General features: G+C 36.2%; 1 protein-coding gene across 1 annotated transcript; it reads right to left on the minus strand.

The window, feature by feature from the left end:
- Positions 1-206: 206 nt before the first annotated feature.
- LOC127424249 (Na(+)/dicarboxylate cotransporter 3-like) lies at positions 207-22,798 on the minus strand. The gene is made up of 13 exons (XM_051669256.1): positions 22,547-22,798; positions 21,224-21,489; positions 20,275-20,438; positions 19,188-19,251; positions 18,685-18,864; positions 14,631-14,756; positions 14,439-14,531; positions 14,041-14,145; positions 11,880-11,977; positions 9,544-9,656; positions 6,123-6,284; positions 2,534-2,671; positions 207-2,019 (listed from the first exon to the last, which is right to left on the minus strand). Exons 1-13 carry the CDS (start codon positions 22,652-22,654, stop codon positions 1,843-1,845), a joined length of 1,794 nt encoding a protein of 597 aa, XP_051525216.1. The 5' UTR covers positions 22,655-22,798; the 3' UTR covers positions 207-1,842.
- Positions 22,799-24,404: the final 1,606 nt, after the last annotated feature.

Here is a 24,404-nt window from a genome sequence, read left to right on the forward strand (position 1 = left end):
GGAAGATACCAAAAATATGGGAAAGGGAAGTATGCAGAAGTCTGAAACCATCAAACATGTCAGTGCTGTGCTTGCTGGTTTCAAATCAAATGGTTTTCATAGAACTTGGACACATACACTTCTTATTAAAAAAAATAAAAATAAAAAAAAGGCATATTGGCCGGTTTTTTTTTTTTGTTTTTTTTGTTTTTTGTTTTTTTCTTCATCTGTACATTTTCATTTTTACCACAGTCCTTTCTAATGAATTTATACTGTTCTGTACAGGGAACAATGACATCATATCTCCTTTGTATGGATTGATTATTTACCTGAATGATCTTTTTTGATTTGTATTTGTTGTTCTTTGAAATGTGTTTCTGTGTTCTGTGTTTGTGTGGGTGCGAGTGTAACAATAAAAATGCATGTTAAATATATGACTTGGTCTAATTAGGGGTTTGCCAATAACTCAGCGTAGTTTTGTTGGATCAAACCTTTAATTAAGATTTATAGATAATAGACACAAGATGATAAAAATTTGACATGGAAATATTGGAGATTAATTACTGGAAGAAAACAACTGCACACAAATTAACATTATACAAATTACATTAATAGAACAAATTTACAATCTACAAGAAGATGCTTAGGATTCCTTAAAAGATTTTAAGATTTAAAGACCAGCTTTAAACTACATATATGAACTTAATATACTTCTTAAACATCACCCGTTAGTTTCCTTCAATGCACAAGAGGGCAGTGCTGAACAGGAAGTGAGGTCATGAAAGTATGTTGCTCCATCTACAGTGGTAATTTCGTCAGTTCATTTTCCATTTGGTTTCAGTCTTATATCTACAGTATATACAGAATCTGGACTGAAAGTATCATAAACTTGGTCTTATATACATGGATTTTATTCACTTCACAAGAATAGTGTGTGCGTATGCATGAACATGCAGGGACTAAAAATTAAACGTTTTTCATTTTGGTTCGTTCTGAGCAGAAACTGTATTTTTTTGTTCTGGTTCAGATGTTCCGCAGCCTTCTTTCAAAATGGTAACTGGTTAGAACAAAATAAAAGAACAGTTAATAATGTTCTTTTTAAAATGACAGTACTCCTAAAGGGTGGGTGAAATACCAATTGCAGTTTTGCCAGATCTCGCAAGAGAAACAAGCAACATGGTCTGGAAAAACAGGCCCAAAATAAGCCACATTCCTCACCAAAATAAGCTATTTTTTCCCCTGTGTGGTGGAATTATCAGCACAGAAATCATAACAAGCATACAGTTAATTAACAATTAAAAATAATTAAAGATCTGTTTCTCAGTCAAAACACAGCAGTATCAAAACTGTATCAATTCATCATATCTAACAATAATTAAGTGAAGACTTGGAAACAACTGAGAAATGTACTTTCTAATAATGTTTTCCCTGTATTTGAATTAGCCATGCATGTACAGTATATGTGGTAATTATACATAGTTGTTAAAAAAGGTCTTCATTAACAGAATGCGACAACCACAATGGGCAATTAGGCAAAGAAATGTGTGATGCACCAGTTTCCTTCTAAATCAAAGCACATTTTTAATTTTTCTGGCAACATGAAGTGTTGTAGTTCCAAAAAATTACTGTGATAAACCTTTGGCTTCATGAAAAATTATCAGAACGAAATTAACCGGTTATAACCGGTTACAAGCATTTAAAAATAATGTTTTCAATTTGAAACAATTTAAAATCACTTTGTTCCCATTTTCGGTTACGTTCTGCAGAAGAAATTGTTCGTTTTCGGTTTTCATTCCTTGAACCGTTTTTAGTCCCCGTGTACATGTCCATATGCTGGTTTGCATGTGTGTAGGCATGTGTTCTCTAGCACGTCATATTCGTAGCTGGTATGGTATGTGTAGGCACAGTTGCTGAGGTAGCATTTAAAGGTCTTGCCCAGTCAGGGTACATGTGTAGATTGAACATTTGAAGACCCCATGTGTTCATGGCCAGAAACACACACATAATTCCCAGGATGTTCATCACAAACCCAGTCTTCACCTGTGAAACCCCAACATGAATCTAATTAATAGTTGTTTACCTGCAAACCCCAACACTATGCATTTTTTTAAAAACATTTAAACAAAGAAATTGTAGTAGAATATTATTGAAAAAATATTTTTAAAATACCCTCACATGAGATAAAGTCTTATGTCAAATCAGGAAAAAGTTGTTTTATTCTATATACAGTGTGTGCAGACATTCATGAGTGCCACCATGTCCAGCCGAATTTAACTCGCTTTATCTGAATAGCCCCCTATAATTGGATGTGTTCACTCGCAGAATAAAATGGCTGGCTGCGAATAGTGCATTTTTACAATCTGACATAATCTGTTTTCGCGTATGACTGTATCTACGCCGATAGGTGTCAGCGAACACAAACATAAATATTGCTGAGTGCACCTTAAACTCACTTGACTATGTGTCTTGTATTTATAAGGAATGGAAGAAATAACATCTGTGTGCTCTGAATTAATGATTTTTCATATGTTTTGTGGTTGGCTGCTCTTCTCACCATATCTTTGACCATCAGGTGTCCAGAGGCAAAGGCGATTGAGTTGGGGGGTGTTGACACAGGAAGCATGAAAGCATAAGAGCAACCCATTGTTGCTGGGATCATGAAGTACAGTGGATTGACTTTCACACGGATGGCCTAAAATATACACAAATCAACAAAGACTTTAAACAGGTGTTGGGCCTCATGTATTCAGATAGAAGACAAAGGCAGGCCTAACAGTTGTAAAAACCTAACTCAAGCCCCCACATTCCATGTCATAAATCTTACTGATAAAAATCGCGCCAAAATCAAACAAAGGGAGTCCAAAACAGACTACAAATCCATGAAGCCTTGCTCACTAAAGGATCGAACTCTCAACTCCTATTGGATGAGGCACACAACAGAATGTCCCTCAAACATGACATCATCAGGAGTTGAAATACCTCTGAAATTTTTTCATGAGTTGCTTCCAGCGACTTTGTTTGCAGCGTGTGGACGCAGCTCTTTGCTGCTCTCCTGTGCAACCTCGTGGCACAAGGAAGTAACGTCCAACTTGAAACTGTAGCCATACAATCTCCATCTCACTGGACGAGTTGAGATTACTCTGTGTTCAACCGAACACTCTAACGGATCCGAAGGAGACCGCCGAGCAATTCGCATCTTCATCCGTTTGCCTACAGAAGTGAAGAGATTAAAGATTTCTCTTCCATCTTCAATCAAGTCGACATTTCTGAGTTCTCCGCCAGCCCGCCGAGAATCAACAGCCATACCGCCCGCCGACAGAGTGTGGAAACGGCCTCCCGTCATCACCCAAGCCTCAAGGAACCGGGTCAGAGTTAGAGGATGGAGGAACACACATTCTACCTGTGTCCTCATGCGATTCAAGTAAGAGGTTTACGTCTGGGCAGAGATAGAACATTATAGTGTGTTATTCTTGTGTAGCAAGGTTTTTGCTTGTACAGTTTACGGACCGCCATGTCCGCTCATTATTAATACTCAGGGTATTAATTATCACCAATTTGTTTTGCTGTATTGTGGTCCAACCAAATTGGATTGTTGTGCAATTTCGCCATCGCAGGTGAGACAGCAACTGAGTTCATCCATTAAAGAGTCAAATAACAAGGGACTTTTACGAGCCCCGCTCGTAAAACCGCATCTCTGAGTGATAAACTGAGTGCTGCTTTCTCTCCCACTATCGCAAAATCGGCTTTAGGGCTGTCACTTCTCTCTCTCACTCTCTCTCTTTCTCGTGTACTAACCACACACACACACACACACACCTGATGTGTTATAGGATTATTTTATTTCCATATCTAATCATATCACTGTTTAGTTTGTAGTTGGAAGTCAGAAGTTTATTGACTGCATTGTATTAATTATTAATTGATATTACTGCATAAATAAACTTTGTTTATATAATCTTTGTTTTGCATACGCCTGTGTCATGCTGACGGGATGTCAGTGCTCGGATTCAAACCTTCATTCATTGTTTTTTTCCCGAAAATCGATATTCTTCGGATGTCGATTTTCCTAAGGAAACAATCTAATATTGAGACTGTTTTACTATCTGGTTATTAGTCCCTAATTCCAGGGTGGTGCCCCGTCAATGTTAATCCTTATTAATATTCTATTGATTTTTGATAATTGATAATTATCTTTGATTGTTGAATTTGAATAATCAATAAGCTAGTGTTAATTTTAATGTTTCATCGATGTTAACAATTAATGATTATCTTTGATAATTGTTGATTTAAAGGATTAAAAAAAAGCTAACATTGATTCTCGTCAATGTTCTATTGATTTTAATAATTAATAATTATCTTTGATAAATATTAATTATTGCTAATAACCAAACTTGCTCCTAAACGTAGCACACTACATTTACTGGAGCCCCATATGAGGTTTTAATGAGTTAGATTCAATTGATTAATTTAAATATTAATTAGTACCTACAGAAATAATTATTAATTATTTCTGATAGTAACACTGATCTAAACAACCAGTAAAGCCCTAAACAGGCACTAGATTTAATGCTTTAAATTCAATGTAAATGTTTCCTCTTGAGAATCTTTTACTACTGTTTGGTGGATCTAATGTTGTGTTAAAAAAAAAAAAGTCAGGTAACACTAAATTAGCTGGTTTTATTAAAGTCAAAAATATGATTCATTATGACTGAATCAGCATCACTGTATTAGCCGGTCACACCAACGAAAGTAATTTTTAAGGCTTAGATCTCAAGGTAGATTGAACCTCAAGGTATCAATTGCATCTTATCACTTTTTACAGTGTCATGTTTCAATTTGTTTTCATTGTTCACATTATAAAACAAACTCAGCAAAAAAAGAAATGTCCCTTTTTCAGGATACTGTATTTTGATACAATTTTGTAATTTTGTAAAATCCAAATAAACTCTTTATTGGAAAGGGTTTAAACAATGTTTTCCATGCTTGTTCAATGAACCATAAACCATTAATGCACCTGTGGAACAGTCATTATGACACTAACAGTTTACAGACAGTAGGCAGTTAAGGTCACAGTTAAAATAACTTAGGACACTAAAGAGACCTTTCTACTGACTCTGAAAAACACCAGAAGAAATATGCCTAAGGTGCCTGCTCACCTGTGTGAACGTGCCATAGGCATGCTGCAGGGAGGCATGAAGGCTGCAGATGTGGCCAGGGCAATAAATTGCAATGTCCGTAATGTGAGACACCTAAGACAGCGCTACAGGGAGACAGGAAGGACAGTTGATCGTACTCGCAGTGGCAGACCATGTGTAACAACACCTGCACAGGATCGGTATATCTGAACATCACACCTGCGGGACAGATACAGGATGGCCACAACAACTGCCCGAGTTACACCAGGAAAACACAGTCCCTCCATCAGTGCTCAGACTGTCCGCAATAGGCGGAGAGAGGCTGGACTGAGGGCTCACAGGCCTGTTGTAAGGAAGGCCAATATCAGACATCACTGGTAACAACGTCACCTATGGGCACAAACCCACCTTCGCTGGACCAGACAGCACTGCGAAAAGTCCTCCAGCATGACAATGCCACCAACCATACTGCTCATTCTGTGCATGATTTTCTGCAAGACAGGAATGTCAGTGTTCTGCCATGGCCAGCGAAGAGCCCGGATCTCAATCCTATTGATCACGTCTGGGACCTGTTGGATCGGAGGGTGAGGGCTAGGGCCATTCCCCCCAGATGTCCGGGAACATGGAAATGCCTTGGTGGAAGAGTGCGGTAACATCTCACAGCAAGAACTGGAAAATCTGGTGCAGTCCATGAGGAGGAGATGCACTGCAGTACTTAATGCAGCTGATGGCCACACCAGATACTGACTGACTCCCCCTTTGTTCAGGGACACATTATTCCATTTCTGTTTGTCACATGTCTGTGAAAATTGTTCAGTTTATGTCTCAGTTGTTGAATCTTTTTATGGTCATACAAATATTTACACATGTTAAGTTTGCTGGAAATAAAAGCAGTTGAAAGTGAGAGGACGTTTCTTTCATGGTTTATATCATGGCATATTTATTACTCTAAGCTCACATATAACATTAAAAACACAAGCTGTGATGCCACTGTGCGTGTGTCCATACCAGTTCAGCGATGACGGGAAGGAAGATGATGATGGTGGCTGTGTTACTGGCAAACTCAGTGAAGCAGGCAATGAAGGCTGTGATGAGCATGACTGCGACAGCAGAAGGAACCTGGGCGAGAGGCTCCAAGTGGCTTCCTATCCACACTGCTAACCCTGACTCCTATTCCAAAACAAAAACACATGTATCACTTTACAAAGAATCCACATCAGGGTTTAACACTGAAATGTGTAATTTCTGCACCCCTAGCATCACCTAGTGGAATATTCTTTCCGTCTTGCTTTGAACGGACAAACACGAGGGCATAACAGCCGTGGGGACATGTCCCCTGCACTTTTTCAAGCTAAAGCCATAACGATTCCAAAGGGATTTGGAATACAGAATGTTTCAGAATTCTCTGATTGAGTAGCCATCCAGCCAATCAAATTTGAGTTTCATGAACTGAAACAATCCTTGTAGTACAAGCAACTTTCTAAAAATGAATGGATGCATTGATTAGACCAGAGATCCCCAACCCCCGGGTGACGACCCAGTACCGGGCCGTGGAAGAATTGCTACCGGGTCGCGAGAATGTTCTGGGAAAAATTTCTGTGCAGCACTGATGTACGCCCTTTATGAGGCACTATCCAAATTTACATAAAAGGCACGATTTCAGAAAAAATGCTCCACCCTGCCCTTTCCTGGTTCTTTTGGTTGCCCAGAAAAGAACTGCTGTCTATGGGCGCTTCACTCAAATTGCGCTGAAACTGCCCAAAAAGTGTTATTTTGGGGGTTGAAACACCCCGTTTTCCACAGATTATTGGAGATTAGGGCTTCTTTAAATTTCCACCAGATCGCTGCATCAGGTAAATCTCAGGATTTTACATAAATGATGATACTTCATGGATCACCGTCATTGTTATCACGTATGTTCTATTAGACACAATTGACCCGCAGCAGCTGTTTATGTATATTAACTTTTTTACGAAGAAATCACGCAAACTCTGATCGCAAATGGCTGTTTTAATTTCCAAAGTGCTGTAGCTGTGACAGATATGAGGTCAAATGATCTAACGATTATATCAAGACCACCATATACAATATAATGGGAGGAACAGATCCCGTCTCCACAACCGCAGAACATGGACTACTGTCTGTGAAAGGATAAGTGAATAAAAATAATGTCATACTGTGAAAACGATGTCTTTGCATTTATTTTGAATGCAGTAAATAATATTGTTCAATCGAAACAGCTGTTATTAAGTTTTGATATGGAATATGATCATACTGAAGAATATTATTATTTAATGTATGTGGGTTAATAATTTAAGCAGTAAAGACACATATTGCATGTCTAGTGGTAGTTTTTATTTTTATATGTCACATTTCTTAGGCTTTAGAAGTGTGTTAAACATGTGAGGATGTGTATTCATCAATCTGTTACATGTCCGACATAATCATACAGGCTCATTGAACCAAGTTTAAACTTGTTTTGCCGATATTTCAGAAAAGAACCCACATACTTTCTTCACTGTAAACCATAGATATTCCTTTATAATAACTTTTATTAACATTAAAATACATTTTTACATTCTATTAAGCTTAAAAGATTATTTAAACTGCAGCGCTGCCTATTTCCACCATTGAAATCTGCTGCTTGTAAGAACCCGGAAATGGGGTTTCCTACGGTGTGACGTCAGAATAATTTAATATAAAACGTTCGTTATTGAGACTCATACAAATCATTAGACTATTACTGTTGTCTTTGTAGACGCACATTTTAATACACAAAAATGTACAGACGTTTTAAAACTCATAATTATTAGACTAGTATTAGTGTTGTCTTTTGATAAGCAATTCACAAATTAAAGGGAAATTATAGATTTGCTTTGTTTTTATAATGTTTAAACACTACTGAAGAATCTTGGTAGATTTGTAGACGTACAAATGTTTTTTGTTTGTTGATTCGATGACATCACTCCTTTCACACAAGACGCTCATTTGTCACCACCTCCTGTCATCACCAGAAATGGTTGAATCAGTAAATAAATCTGAACGAATTTTGGTTAACGTAGTTAAAAGACCCGAGCCACTTGAATAAATCAAAATCCCACGATGCACAAGCACAAAGTAAAAATAAAAGTGTGCATGTGCATATTATTGTAATTGATTAATTTACTTAATGACTAGCATGTACTCAGTTTTTTTATTGTCATGTGTTAAACAGAAGTGCTCCACAAAAAGATGTCCTTTATTTATTGCAAAATTGTGCCATTAATAAGCTTTACTTTCATCTATCCTGGGATAACATGTTTGTGGACCTGTGATTGTCTGAAGTCTTTTTTCTTTCATGAGTTTGCATCCCTGTATGTTGATTTAAATATTAATTATTTAAAATAATAATTACAAAATGCTTCAAAGGTTCAAAACAAAAGTTATGCCATTTTGAAGTTTTTCAAATGTACACTGGCAGCCAAAAGTTTGGGATAATGTACAGATTTTGCTGTTTCAGAAGGAAATTGGTACTTTAATTCACCAAAGTGGCATTCAACTAATCACAAAGTATAGTCAGGACATTACTGATGTAAAAAACAGCACCATCACTATTTGAAAAAATCATTTTTGATCAAATCTAGACAGACCCCATTTCCAGCAGCCAACACCTTATCCTTGAGTAATCATGCTAAATTGCTAATTTGGTACTAGAAAATCACTTGCCATTATAAAATAGCTGAAAGCTATTTGGTTCGTTAAATGAAGCTTAATATTGTCTTTGTGTTTGTTTTTGAGTTGCCACAGTATGCAATCGACTGGCATGTCTTAAGGTCAATATTGGGTCAAAAATGGCAAAAAAGAAACAGCTTTCTCTAGAAACTCATCAGTCAATCATTGTTTTGAGGAATGAAGGCTATACAATGCTTGAAATTGCCAAAAAAAAAAAAACTGAAGATTTCATACAAAGGTGTACACTACAGTCTTCAAAGACAAAGGACAACTGGCTCTAACAAGGACAGAAAGAGATGTGTACTTAACTAAACAAGAGGATAAGTACATCAGAGAATCTAGTTTGAGAAATAGATGCCTCACATGTCCTCAGCTGACAGCTTCATTGAATTCTACCTGCTCAACACCAGAGCAAATCACCAGAACTCTGAAGTAGTTTTCAATTTTTTTCAAATTGTAATAGTAATTGTTCTTGTTATTAATGTCCTGAATGCCACTTTTTTGAATAAAAGTACCAATTTCATAAGAGCAAAATCTGTACATCATTCTAAACTTTTGGCCGCCAGTGTAAATGGCTGACTTATGAAATTTTGTCTATACCTATATATTAATACATAATAATTAAATACTGTACTGTTGAGTGTTGGGTCTGTGAGAGCCATACCAACCTCTTTGGTTCTGATGCATACCAGTTTTAACTTAACAGATAATGACGTACCTCACAGCCTTTGGCCATTGCAAATCCACCACCCAAAAGCAAAATAATATTCCATGGCACACACTCCTGAGCTTTTCTCCATGACAACAAGGGCACATATGGAGTATTTGAAGCTGGAGAGGCAGAGATAGAAATGAAAATAAATTATGACCCCAAGAACCTCTAACAGGACTGACTGTCTCTGCAGCTGATAAAGCAAAAATCTTAGGTGTGAGAAAGATTAGATAGTAGGTTAATAAATACAAGGATGTTTACAGTGATTTCAAATGTCTGTCCACATTGAAAATAAAAAAAATTGAATGTTCAATGTCTTTTTTACATTTTGAAAAATCATACAAGATTTACTTTGAAACACTTTCAAATCATGCTGGATAACACAAATCATCAGGTTTTGCACAAATTTGTGGAGTCTATACTAGCTTGAGTGTGTACTGTCATTACAGCAAACTTGGGATATACCTAATACTAAGAAATTCATGTTCATATTTAAATGTAACTTTTTACTAAAATTTTTATGCTGAAAATACAATTTGTAATGAAAAAATGTATTAAACGAATACAATTTAAAAATAGAAGCATTTTCGGAAGTGTACTTTTGAACCGCGTAGTATATGTATGTAAATGTTTATAAATACGAAACACTACACTCAGTTGAAGTTGATTCCATTCTCAGCTTGCTCAGCATTTTGTTTTTTAATAATTAATAAAAAAAAAATCTTAAATTCATAATTTTTTGGGCGAAACAATTCTGAAATGCTTTGTGTTTCACTGTTTGACTTTTGACTGCATCTTCTGAACTGCACTAGGAAAGAAAATTGATTTGGAACTGGAAGTAAAAATATTGCATCTGGCAGCAGAGAAAATTAAGTCTGACTTTTGATTCATTTGATTGATGTAAGGCAGATGGTTTTTGTGACCTAGAGAGAGCTTAAAATGTTACAGGCAGGATCTAGACACCAACATAGCTCAAGCCATATTTAACCCTTTACACACGGAATACTGCCATGACAATATTGCTGTGGTGTACATGTGATGTAAAATGAGAAGCTTGTGCAAGATAGAAGCAGAATAAAGAGATCTTACAAATAAAGTAGAATTTAAAAATAGTTAGACATAGTGAGTGGTGGTGAGATTTCTGTGAGATTATTATAATCTCTGCACAGTGGCCCAACAATTAGTGTTCTCTGCTGGATCTCTCTCAGACACACTAATCTGAATCATTAATATTCCTCATCTTATTCAACATTAACCACATTCACACATGATCTATAAACCTATTCGGCTGCCAGAATAAACTGTACTTTTGGAAGGTTACTGAGGTAAAAGTGTGTACTGACAACATTGGTGTCTGCCAAAAAAACAAACAAAAAATGTCCCACTTTACAATATTTAGCCTAATATTGGTAGAGGTCAGGGGATGCATTAATGAAATGTCCTATTTTAAGTCTTAAAGGGATAGTTCACCTAAAACTTAAAATTATCTCATCATTTACTCACCCTCATGCCATCCCACATGTGTATGACTTTCTTAATTTGCCGAACACAAATTAAGATTTTTAGAAGAATATTTCAGCTCTGTAGGTTCAAACAATGCAAGTGAATGGGTGCCAAAATTTTGACGCTACAAAAACACACAAAAGCATCATAAAAGTAATCCATACTACTCCAGTGTTTTAATCCATATTTTCAGAAGTGATATGATTGGTATGGATGAGAAACTGATCAATATTTAAGTCCTTATTTGCAAGAAATTCTTCTCCCTGCCCAGTAGGGGCCATATGCTTGTAGAATCACCAAAACAAAAGAAGAAGAATGTGAAAGTGACCTGTTTCTCACCCACACTTATCATATAACTGCTGAAGATATTGATTTAACCACTGGAGTCTTATGGATTTCTTTTATGCTGACTTGTGTGGTTTTTTGAGCTTCACAATTTTGGCACCCATTCACTTGCACTGTATGGACCAAAAAATATGAGAAATTATTCTAAAAATCTTCATTTGAATTCATCAGATAAAAGAAAGTCACACACATCTTGGATGGCATAAGGGTGAGTAAATGATGAGAGAATTGTAATTTTTGGGTGAACTATTCCTTAAAGATCTGACAAATCCAGGTTATGGTTCTGAAATCACCATGGTTACTAATAAGATGAGATAGGACTCTAGAGTTAGGATGTGTCTGTCATTTGCCTCCTGGTTTATTATATGTATAGATTATGTTGATTTCTTCAGTCTTCACACAATTTAAAGTTTATTAGCTCATTTCATACTCCATGGTTCATTTTCAACTCTCATAAGACCACACAAAATGAGATCAATGAACTGTTTACTGACCTCTCGGATCGAACCACCAGCGGCTAGATGGACGCTGGGATGGAAAGAAAAAGAGGAAGGAGATGATAATGACTCCAGTAACAGCATCAGATACATAGCTGGAGAGACAGCAAAGCAGAGAGAGAGATAAACATACAGATGCACAGAGAAACAGGTATAAACCAAGTCACATTGCTAATTTAAGCTCTAATTAGTAAAGTGGACCACAGTACATGCTATGTCATATGAGCTTCAACTCTTAACACAATAATAGAACTAGCTGTTCTGTTGTTTTGAAACAAAGTGTTTTGCTAGGAATTCTTGCATTGAGTAAAGCCCCTGAGAACACATCATGTTGCATTATTCATAATAGCTTCAAATTTGGTTGAAAGGTTGAAAGCTATGTGCCAGATTTGATGAGCAAGTTGACTGGTTATCAACAATTTGTCAGTTAATTTACAATTAGAAAAAATAATTTAACAGTAAAGAGCATATTTTCTGCACCCTGTGCCACTAGCATCGCCAAACAGAACTGCTAAAATAATGACTGTTTTCCAGCAGGTTTTCTCTTACCTTTTTTATTAGAAGGATAGTTCACCCAAAATGAGAATTCTGTCTCTTTCACTTACCCCGTTGGTTCAGTACATCTTTTTCCATACAATGAAAGTTAATGGTGACCAACATTTTACTAAACACCTCGTTATGTATTCCACGGAAGAACAAAATTAATACAGGTTTGGAACAGCATGAGATTGAGTAAATGATGACATTTACTTTTGGGTAAACTATGCCTTTTAAGTTGGAGACAGTGTTTTAACATTGAAATGGCACAAGTCACCTTTAATTATTTATACATTGTTTACATCATTTACAGTGAAATAAAAGATGCTTTGAAAATGAAAAAAGTTGATGACATTTTGCATTCAAAAAATCCTTAACATTAATGCAACAAGCAATCTTGATTTTACATTAAGCACATTAATATGTAGCACTGAATCAATGTAATGTCCACAACCCTAGCAACCAATTTATCATCTCTTACTGTTCCAAGACAGCGTGCTTTTAAACATGTTCCTTTCATCTACAGGTGCTGAATCACCCTCATATCTTGTTGAGCACAAATGAATCATGTTCCTGCTCTCTTTGTTTCTTTGCTATAAGTTGTGGGCTTATCTTGGTAACTCAGGCATGACCTGAGGTAAACTGACATCCTGCAGACAGAGAAAGTTCAGCTCTATGGAGAGCATGTCAACTAGTCCATATTCTTGAACCTCTCTGTCTTTAAGCATTAGTGTGATGGACCACAGAAAAAGAAAAGTAAGAGTGGAGAGGAGAGGAGAGGAGAGGAGAGGAGAGGAGAGGAGGCTTATTGCTGGATTCTCTTTTACATATGTAAATATGTTAAATTAATTTTCTTCCTTGTAAGTGAAATCCTTCAAATCTTAATGTAATAATGTACTGACATTGTACATTTATTAAAACCTTTCAAACTTTTCAAAAATGAAAATTTCCATATATACTGGAATGGAACATTGATATAAGAGGCATTTAAAAAAAAAAAAATTCATTTTATTTTTCAGAATGATAATAATTCATCTAAACACTGCTAATTGCATACATTTTCAGCACAAAGAATAGACCAATTCCATATGCCACAGGTTTAATTTAGCAGATATTTCTTTGAAAATGTATTGCTCGTTTGACCTTCAGCAATAACGTGAATTAACAAACAAGTGTCATTTTGTATTATATAGGCATACTTTTTGAAATACGATGTGTTACCATCAACATTAGATACTGAAAAACAGTATGGCAACCAGCATTCAAATACAAATGCAGAATACTGTACAAGCAATGTCACCTCAAGTTAGACAGACAAATTATACTGATTATTGTTTAGGAAAATTAGGTTGCCAAAATGAAGAAGCTTTATAACAAAGACTGAAAAGAGCTTGTTTCACAATATATAAATATATGACTTAAACAAAATATTCACATTCTGTTTATTTTTATTTTTTTATTTATTTTTATGTTCAGTCTGACAGTTTTGGTATTGGATTCATATTGCATTACCCAAAACATTAAACTTTTACTTTTACTTTTTAAATGTGACAGGACATTAATGTGTTTTCAGTGTCTTCAACATTGCTCATTACCTTTCTGTCACTGAGATGTGTCTTACCCTTTGGTGAAGAAAATGGACCATCCTGTTACAAACTTTGGATCTCGGGTGAACAGAAGGATAGCAAAAAGAATGAAGAAGAAAGCGATGGATCCTTCTGCAAATCTATTAAGATTGGAGGAGAGGAATTAAAAATGATTTTAATGGAATTGCTGATGGAAAGGAACAATAGAGCATTGTAGAAAATGTTTTGCCTGGTAACCTAAAAAAATTACTTAAAAAAAAAAAAAAAAAAAGGCTCTTTTTTTTTTTTTTTTTTTTTTTTTTAGGGTCAGATCAGGTACAGTAGAAACAGATCTTTAAGTTTACAACTACACATTTTCTCTTTTTATATTGAAGGAAGGTGAAAAAAATAAGTGTGTGTGTTGGTAAACAGGATAAATTGTACCATGGCTTACTTTATTGGCCCCAGTTTTTTGTAGTCTTCATCAATAACAGTTTTGGCTTTAGCTTCTGCAGCTGCACGTTCATCGTGTTTACTTATACATAGTCTGTGTACAAACAAAAACATTTTTTAGATGTATGCACGAGGATGTATGTACAGTATCTTCCAGTGCATGAGAATGTGTACTAAGATTGGGGGTGTGTACCGTGTATTGAGCCCCCCATAGAGGAAAGCAATCCAGATCCAGCCCAGGATAAGGAAGAGGAGCATGAGCGGGAAGGCGAAGACAAACCATGAGCCGAAATTGATGAGGTCACATTCAGGGAAGTAGCTACAGACAAACACATGCGAGACATTGCATTGAAAACATACATTAATTTATTTTTTCACATAGTAAAGTTCATTCTCTCATCAAATTATAAAACGTTACCTTAAAACAAGTTGCGTAGAACCTGATTTATTATGGCTTACAACAAATACATATTATTTACATAAACAAATGTTAATCACTTTTTGTCTGTGTTATCACAGCTTTAAGATAAGGCAGTTTAGAGACATGGAAACTGATATTTTGAATTTGATTTTACTAAGTAACAAAAGGAGTAATAATTCTGTGTCCGCTGTTTCGTGGTGACTGGGTAACTTGGGCAATCTTTTAATTCAGAGCCATATTATTTTTACATTCTAATTAAATCTAATTCTAGTTTCTTTAAAATTCTTAAAGCAGAAAAAGTATTGGTGATCACATAAACTGTAAAGCTAGCCTTTATGACCTCAGCTCTACTTCTGTCATTTTTGTCTTGTCATTATGAGACGAGAAGTCTTTGCCAATTAGACATAAGTGAGGAAATTCAGTAAATGATTTGAGCGTAAAGCCAAATGAGCTACTGAAGGAAATGTTTCCACAAACTGACAGTGCCTATAAAGAACTGTGTATCCTCTGAGACTAAAACACAGACACACTACCAGTCCAAAGTTAAGACAAACCTACTCATTCTTTATTATTACAATTTTCTAGATTGTGGAATAATAAGGCAATCAAAACTGACATCACTCAACCAACTTTATGAGGTATTGTGGGATGCTTTTTAAAAAGTATTGGAGAAGGCCTTGCTGCTTTTCCTTCACCATATAATCCAACTCATTAATGAAAACTTTTTTATTATTATTATTTAAATGTTTTTCTTGTAAAGAAATTTATATTCAGATTATGAGAAACATAAATCAGTCAGTTGTGTCAAAACTTTTGACTGGTTGTGTATTATACTGCAAAGCATTTAATGGATCCCAGCAGCTGAACAAACATTTGGACCTCAGCTGAATTAAGAAACAAGAAAATAACAAAGAAACACTGTCAGATTTTCCACACGAACAGGAATCTCTCATTGGATAAGGTTCAATATGAGAAGTACAGCTCAACTTATGATTGTTTCATAGAGAATCGATGTCTAAAGGTTGTGGCAACACAAATGAACCATAGCACTGATACATTTGACCTCTCACTTTATGACATGCTGAATTGTGTGTGCAACCCAAACATAAAGGCATCCACTCAGTTCAGTCGGGGGTCTCAGGGTTCATACTTATCCAACCATTGGATTAAAGCAAAATAATAATAATAATAATAATAATAATAATAATAATAATAAAGAAAGAAATTAATGGGAAAAAACTAAGTAACATATAATTATTATTATTTATTTTTTCGGCTGTCTATATTTGTGGCCTACAATTCATCCTTTGCAAGTCATGATTAAACCATATACAGTACAGTAGCATAGTTGAAGTACTGCGGTCAACTGCATCCACTGCTATACTAGCTCTTCAGTCTTTCCACACAATAGGTGCTCTACATTCAGACTGAGGAAGTTCTTTCGCTTTATACCCGAATGGTAGCTAATGAACATAGTTAGACTCACCAGCTACTTTTTTATTCTTACTGGAGAGACTTTTTTCCACTTCACTAACATTTCAGACCCCATTCTGCAACTGAAACAAATTATGAAAGTTAACCAACCCTTTGCATCACAGATCAGTACAGTCCTCTCTTTCTATCTGATGTCACCTGTTACTTGATATAACTGTGAGCACATTTTTGTAAATCACTATGCTAAGAAAGTGTGTGCCAAAAGCATAAATATAAATGTAAATAATTTTGTGAATTTCAATTGATGCATCGCAGTTCTTGTGTTCCCAAGTGCCATGATTTCAGAGGTTTATGGTTTGGTGCAGCATCTCATTAAATGTCTCTGCTTCTTATTTAACAACTACTAAAAACAATTATTCCAGAAATCAGAATTACTCAGCTTGCTTGGTAAAATGTGTTGTAATACAGCTGGGCTCTCAGCCAGCTAAATTCCGAGGTAATCCTGGGTGGAGGGCAAACTATGTTCCTTTTTTGCCCGTTGATAGTGGTGACCTAATTACTTGACTAAACAACTTCTTTTACCTCAAATGCCCCAGTTTTTTTCTTTAAAATGACTGCTTTGGAGTTTTCACAGACTATGCACAAACAAATAAATGCAGAACAAATCTTTTAACAGTCGGTCCCTCTCTTAAAAATAAACCTAATTTCACCTCTCTCTTTCTGTGTGCACGTGTTCGTGGGTCAGATTTTGTCCACATTGTGATCAAATATCCTCACAAGGACAGTAAAACCTAAAATTGTGGGGAATCAACAATGATGCACATGAGGAATACAGTTTATAAATGTCTTAAAGATCATCTAAAAATGCAAAAGTTTAGATGACTGAAAAAATAAACTTCATCCATTGGTACTGAGAAAATAAATGTTATTCTTATTAGCAATGAATTAAAGCTAAAATCTCTAATTTGAAAAGCACTGTTTTAGTTCTTTGAACCGAAGCTTAAAGATTCTAGCCTTTTACATGTGTTTTCATTAAAGGAACAGTTCACTCAAAAATTAAAATGTTCTCATTGTTTACTCACCATCATGCCATCCTAGATGTGCATGACTTTCATTTTTTCTGCTGAACACAAAGATTTTTAGATTTCAAGAATATCTCAGCTCTGTAGGTCCAAACAATTCAAATGAATGCTGACCAAAACTTTGAAGGTTCAAAAAGCACATAAAGGAATCATAAAGTAAACCATACAACTCCATTGGTTTAATCCATGTGTTCAGAAGTGATATGATAGGTGTGGGTGAGAAACAGATCAATATTTAAGTCAGATTTTTGCTATAAATCTCCACTCTGACTTTCACATTCTACTTTTGTTTTGGGGATTCAAATTCTTAGTGTATATCACCATTTACTGGTCAGTGAGGAGAATGTATAGTAAAAAGGAACTAAAATATTGACCTGTTTCTCACCCACACCTATCAAATCATTTCAAAAGACATGGATTAAACCACTGTTATCCTATGGATTACTGCTGACTTTATGTCCTTTTTGGTGCTTCAAAGTTCTGGCCAAGAGAGGGGAGATATTCTTCTAAAAATCTATGTTTGTATTCAGCAGAAGAAAGAAAGTCACACACATATGGGATGACATGAGGGTGAGTAAATGATGAGAGAATTTCATCATTTTTGGGTGAACAATAGCTTTGAAAAAGATCATTTAAGATGATGATTGAAGCCATCTACATGTGGGGAAACGCAGCACAACAGTGTCACCTGTCATTGACATGAATAATTGGTATCACTAAATCCTACAGGGACTGTAATCAAGCTGCTAATGATGTAACTGATGACAAAAGCATGGACTTTTAGGAGCCATTTAAGAGTCATACCCATTGACTAAGTTTTTAAGAACGGTCATGAAAACAATATCGCAACGTAAAAGTCCCAGTGGTCCTAAGAATAGGCCTCATCCTCCCCAAGCTAGACACATGTTTTATTTTCACCAATGTCATAAAAAAAATAAAAAATAAAATAAACCAAAATGACAGAAAGCTTCTTACACTGTTTGAAGAAGATTCCATATTAATGTGTTATGGTTTTACAGAATCAACAATAACTAATACTGTATATTTGGCAGAAACATGGTACATTTTTGTAAGGATGGAGCATAACAGCAGAGTGGGAGATGCCAAGAAGATTATGAAATTTTAATAACACTGCCTTTCTTCATAGCAAAGTACTTGGCATGTCTCTAAAACGTACTGTGTAATTTATAACTTAATGACTTAATGGGCAAAATTAGGTATTAAAGATTATATTGCTGTTTTGCTTTTCACAGAGGAACTAAAATCATCTAGACATGCAAATGAGTTTCTGCATAGTCTGGGGTGAATACCTCTTCAGCTGACCCACCAGGATCAAGTTAGGGGCAGTGCCGGTGAGGGTCGCCGTTCCTCCAATGCTTGCAGCATAAGGTATACAGATCAGAAATCCTTTCCACACTCTTATCTGGTATTCTGCCTCTTTTCTGATCTCTTCCAAATTCTTTTTCTCTGATCTGTCTGTCCAGACAGACCTGTGAGGTTACAGATGGGACAAAAACTTTCAGTAATGAATGGGATGTTTTCATTTAGGAGCTGTAAGGATGATGAAAGTTTAACATGGAGCTCTAACACTTAAGAGTCTGCTAGAGTTTAGACAGCATGCCTGGCTGTCTCAAAATGACATCTTTTGCAATTTAATCCACAGTGACAATCTATAAGATTATAATGTTGATAAAATGTGTATACAGTGTCATTGTGCATCAATAAAAAATAAACTATAATAAATACTTCAGATAATTAAATTATTACACTATACTGATGATGTATCATTCACAGTTGAAGTCTGCATGCTCACTTGTCATCTGTTGTCAAGATCTGTTTTTCAGAAGGTAGTACGTACATCTTCACCTGGGAATCACCTGCAATGCAAATTTTTATTATAAATACCTCTTATAATATTTTTTTTTTTTAACTGAATTAAACATAAACATTACTTTTAATAGATGTGTGTCTGAGATTTTAATAAGAAAAAGAAAAGCTTTTCCATCTCTTTACATTAAAAGAATATTGACTGACAACAAAAGTGCTGTTTTGGAAAAAAATGTATAGTTCAAAGTTCTCAGTTCAGTTTGTCTATTACATTATGTTTTCATGTGTGCAGGTTGATTTCGCAACAAATACAAGAAACTTAAAGGTGCCCTCATTAACTTTTTCCACATTCAAAAAATGTTACTCCTAAAGAAATGAATAGTTATTTTTCAACATATGTATAAAATCATGACCACTCACATGACAAGAAGAATCCAGTCATATCAGTATCCTTATAAAAGCTCTTTTATTTATACATGGAGAGGGTCCCCTCATGGGGGCTGCCATGATAGAATCACATGACAAGCCGAATACTACATGTTTAATCTCCGTAACCACCCTGTCATTGGACACTTTTACTCATGAATTAATTGCCCAAAAACAACATTTCTAAAAACGAAATAACTCCCCTTTTTCTCCCCAATTTGGAATTCCCAATGCGCTCTAAGTCCTCATGGTGGCATAGTGACTCGCCTCAATCCGGGTGGCAGAGGACGAATCTCAGTTGCCTCCGCGTCTGAGACCGTTAACCCGCGCATCTTTTCAAGTGGCTTGTTGAGCACGTAACCGTGGAGACAAAGTGTGTGTGGAGGCTTCACGCCAACCACTGCAGCATTTATGTACAACTCACCATGAGCCCCACCGCGAGCGAACCACATTATAGCGACCACGAGGAGGTTACCCCATATGACTCTACCCTCCCTAGCAACTGGGCCAATTTGGTTGCTTGGGAGACCTGGCTAGAGTCACTCAGTACGCCCTGGGATCGAACTCGTGAACTTTACTCGCTGGGCTACCCAGGCCCCCAACTGAGTGCACCTTTAAGAGCTCATTCATTTTCTCACTGCACCCACCCTCTGGGTCACTCTTGACCTTGCAGTTCTCTTTTAAAGCCTCCAGATTCCCAAACAGACTTTCCAGTATGGCATTAGCAATAGGAAGCATCATGGCTGTTGTGGCTGTATTACTTAACCACATTGACAGAAAAGAGGAAGTGACCATCATCCCTAAAATCAGCCTGAAATGGAAACAAAAACAAGACAGTTACAACCACCAAAATCTAGGAAACTATTTGAACATTCATAAAGCTACAATGCCAATACAATGTGACTGTATAAAATAAGCCAACTGTGCATGGTAATTCAGGACACACAGAAATCAGTGACATAGCCTACTGTAACTTTGTTAAGTATATTTTTCAAATGATTAAGTAAGATGTTAGGCAGAATGTTAGCTTCATTCACTATTAACTTTCATTGCATCTTTTTTCCATACAAGTGAAGCTAAAATCCTGCTGAACATCTTCTTTTGTGTTCTATGGAGAAAAGAAAGTCATACAGGTTTAAAAGAACATGAGAGTAAATAATGACAGAATTTTCATTCTTAGCTGAACTATCCCTAAATAAACCTTTTGTTTGGGAATATCTGCTGGTAATCTCAGATTAATTTTATGATAAAAACATTTGGCTAACAAAGCTTTAAATATACACTGCAGAAAACCTTTTTTGGCAGAATAAAAGAAAAATTTGCTGTTTTGTTAATTATTTGTCAGATGTGAAAGCTGACTTTGTAGTGACAGAATTGACGACTTCATCATGCATCATTTTACCACCAGCACACGCACACCTCCAGACACCTGCTGTAGACTTATGTTTAAAATAGATCATGTATGCACAGAATGCCCTAAATTACAATTAATAACACCTGAGTTTGGAGATAAAGATGATCGTGAATCATAAAATGAGAAATGTTATTATAAAAGAACAATTAAAACACAGAGCCTCTTAATTTGAACCTTCTCACCATGCCGGTTTCACTCCCACGATTTTCAGCACTTTGAGGGCAATGCGGCGATGGAGACCCCACTCCTCTATTGCGGATGCCATCACTAAGCCGCTCAGGAACAGGAAGTTAGTCTCAAGGAAATACTGTGGACATACCTTCTTAGAAGGTAGGATTCCCATAGTGGGGAAGAGGCACACAGGAAGCATGGCAGTCACTGCCAGTGGGAGCGCTTCAGTGCACCAGTACAATGCCATAAGCAACACTACATACAAACATTTTCCTTCCTGAAAGAAACAGACAGGAAGGATAGAGAAGTGAATGCATGGATGGCTAGAAGCTTGGTTGAGTGGATGACAAGATGCATGTATGTATTAAAGAGATAGTTAACCCAAAAAAATTACAATTCTATTATCATTTACTCACTCTCATGTTGTTCCAAACCTTTACTTTTTGTGCAACACAAAAGAAGTTTGGCAGAATGACAGCCTCAGTCACTATTCACTTTCAGTGTATTGGGGGGCAAAAGATGCAATGAAAATGGAATGCTGACTGAGGCTTCAAAACCTCTTATTTTGCATTTCACAGAAGGCAGTAAGTCATACAGGTTTGGAACAACATAAGGATGAGTAAATGAAGCCAGAAATTTTGGGTGAACTATCCATTTAAGGGCCGAGTTAATGAAGAATATCATGACTGGCTAAAGGAAAATTCCTTTCCCGAGAGAAATGTGTAAAAATTCAGCAAAAAAAAAAAAAAAAAAAAACTAAAACGCTCTCAGAGCAATACATGTATTCATAAAGAGGTAAAATTTTAATTATGTAAAGTGGAATTACATATTTTAACCTAGCATCATATAGTATACATCTGTATTGTATACCATAGTCAGTGTACACTCAATAAAATAATAACATATACACATTTCAGTTTCATAACAAAATCCCAACAAATTGAATAGAGTAATTTTTAATCAAATCAAATAAAAAATACATATTTTACATTTTATTAATTTAATTTTGCAAAATATTACACAACTAAATTTGATGGAACTTTGTTTAAAAAAAAATGAAATGCGTAAATCTTAAAAATAGGCTAAAATATATATTTTTTGAGTGTAAATATCAAGACTAATGAAACAAATCTTATCTGGAATTTCTCTTAGGATGACTCTGGCAGTATTTTCAGACAGATAACTTTACTCAGGTGGCAAAATCAAGTAGGTTTAACGAATATTTGCCCATATGATACTTCCTCAAAAGCTCAAGGAGTTCAAAAGGCCATAGCAGCCCGTGAGTGAATTTAACATACAGTATATACTGTGTGTGTATATATTTTGGTTTTTACCTTTGGCGGCACAACGAAGAGCACAGGGAGCAACACCAGCGGCGTGAGGATCAGAATGAGCTGTTGGCGCATGCACCAGAGTTTCCTGGAAAACTTTGCAGGGTCCATAGCGGTACAAAAAGCGTTTCCTTGTGGCTTCCTTGTCTTTGCACCGCTGCGGCTCTGAAGACTGGTGCTTGGTCTCCAACTTTATTACTTTTGCTTTATTATATTTTAGCACAGCGGGAGAAGATTAACTATTGGCTTACTCGTTAACTCCCTGTGTGTACACAGACCCCTCGACTTTAGTCTACAATGTGGGTAGGTCTTCAGCGCCAGGATTGATGAAGAGCAAAGTTTTCTGGTTCACGAAGGTTAGAGTAAGCACTAAAAGTGTACTTTATTAACTAAAGAAAATGTGTCTGCAAAGCGTGATAATATTTGAACTGTGTCAGAGGTCAACTCATCTTGAGATGATGAATAATGTTTCATTAGAATGTTTTCCAGATTACACAGTGTATTAACTTTTAGGAAGTAGGCTACTCTGTGACTGTGTGCAGGGTTATTATTATTATTATTATTTTTTTTTTTTTTTTTGCATTTTGGGTTTTCAATTTAGTTTCAGTTTTACTGTAGACTATTATTAGGCTGCATAGTTTTAACCATTTTTATTTAGTTTTTTTCTTGCTTGTATCAGAAAGTGCATCGTAGGCAAAACCGGGGCTAGTTGTCACACATTTTCCTCAGTAAATATTTCCCAGGGTAATCTAATTTAAATAAGTCATTTTCTATTTAAGCACATATGATATAGTCTTGCCTACAAAAAGCAATTGATATCCATCATTATTAAAAGTAAAAAATAAGATACACTTCACTGAACACACATTGACCATTTTTGATGACATGCCCCAATATAGCATGTCACATTATTCGTCACAATGGAACCTGTTATTAAACAGCCTATTGTAAGCTATAAGCTTTTTTTAAGCAAAATTCATGAAACTTTAATGTTTTTTTGGTGCAAGGTGTTTAATTGTTTACCCAACAGCTATAGCCAAAATATGATGATATTACTGCAGGATTGAATTCATAAAAAATATTCTAATTTAAGAGGGTTATGAACACTTTCAAACCAACTTACAAAACTTGCTAGAGAAAAAATATTTTGGACTTTTGTCTCAAAACTTACACAGGTACAGTAGCTGATGAAATATAGGCCTTGTGACAACTTGTCCATGTTACAACTACTACATTTCATACTTTGCCTCGGCATTGCTACTACACGTAGCTGTAAATTGTATCTACCACCACTCTGCCATTTTCACAGTTGTGCCTGAGGTATTCGTAGGCATACTTTAAGAGACAAGGCCACTGGGGCCTGGGTAGCTCAGCAAGTAAAGACGCTGACTACCACACCTGGAGTCGCAAGTTCAAATCCAGGGCGTGCTGAGTGACTCCAGCCAGGTCTCCTAAGCAACCAAATTGGCCTGGTTGCTAGGGAGGGTAGAGTCACATGGGTTAACCTCCTCATGGTCGCCATAATGTGGTTCGCTCTCGGTGGGGCACGTGGCAAGTTGTGCGTGGATGCCGCGGAGAATAGTGTGAAGCCTCCACACACGCTATGTCTCCGTGGTAACACGCTCAACAAGCCACGTGATAAGATGCACGGGTTGATGGTCTCAGACGCAGAGGCAACTGAGATTCGTCCTCCGTCACACGGATTGAGGTGAGTCACTACACCGCCACAAGGACTTGGAGCGCATTGGGAATTGGGCATTCCAAATTGGGGAGAAAAAGGGGAGAAAATCAGAAAAAAAGAAAAAAAGAGAGAGAGACAAGGCCACTCATAGGTTTCCAAAGCTCTCTTACTGAAGTTCTA

This window comes from Myxocyprinus asiaticus, chromosome 33 (genome assembly GCF_019703515.2).
Source record: "Myxocyprinus asiaticus isolate MX2 ecotype Aquarium Trade chromosome 33, UBuf_Myxa_2, whole genome shotgun sequence".
Classification (NCBI taxonomy): domain Eukaryota; kingdom Metazoa; phylum Chordata; class Actinopteri; order Cypriniformes; family Catostomidae; genus Myxocyprinus; species Myxocyprinus asiaticus.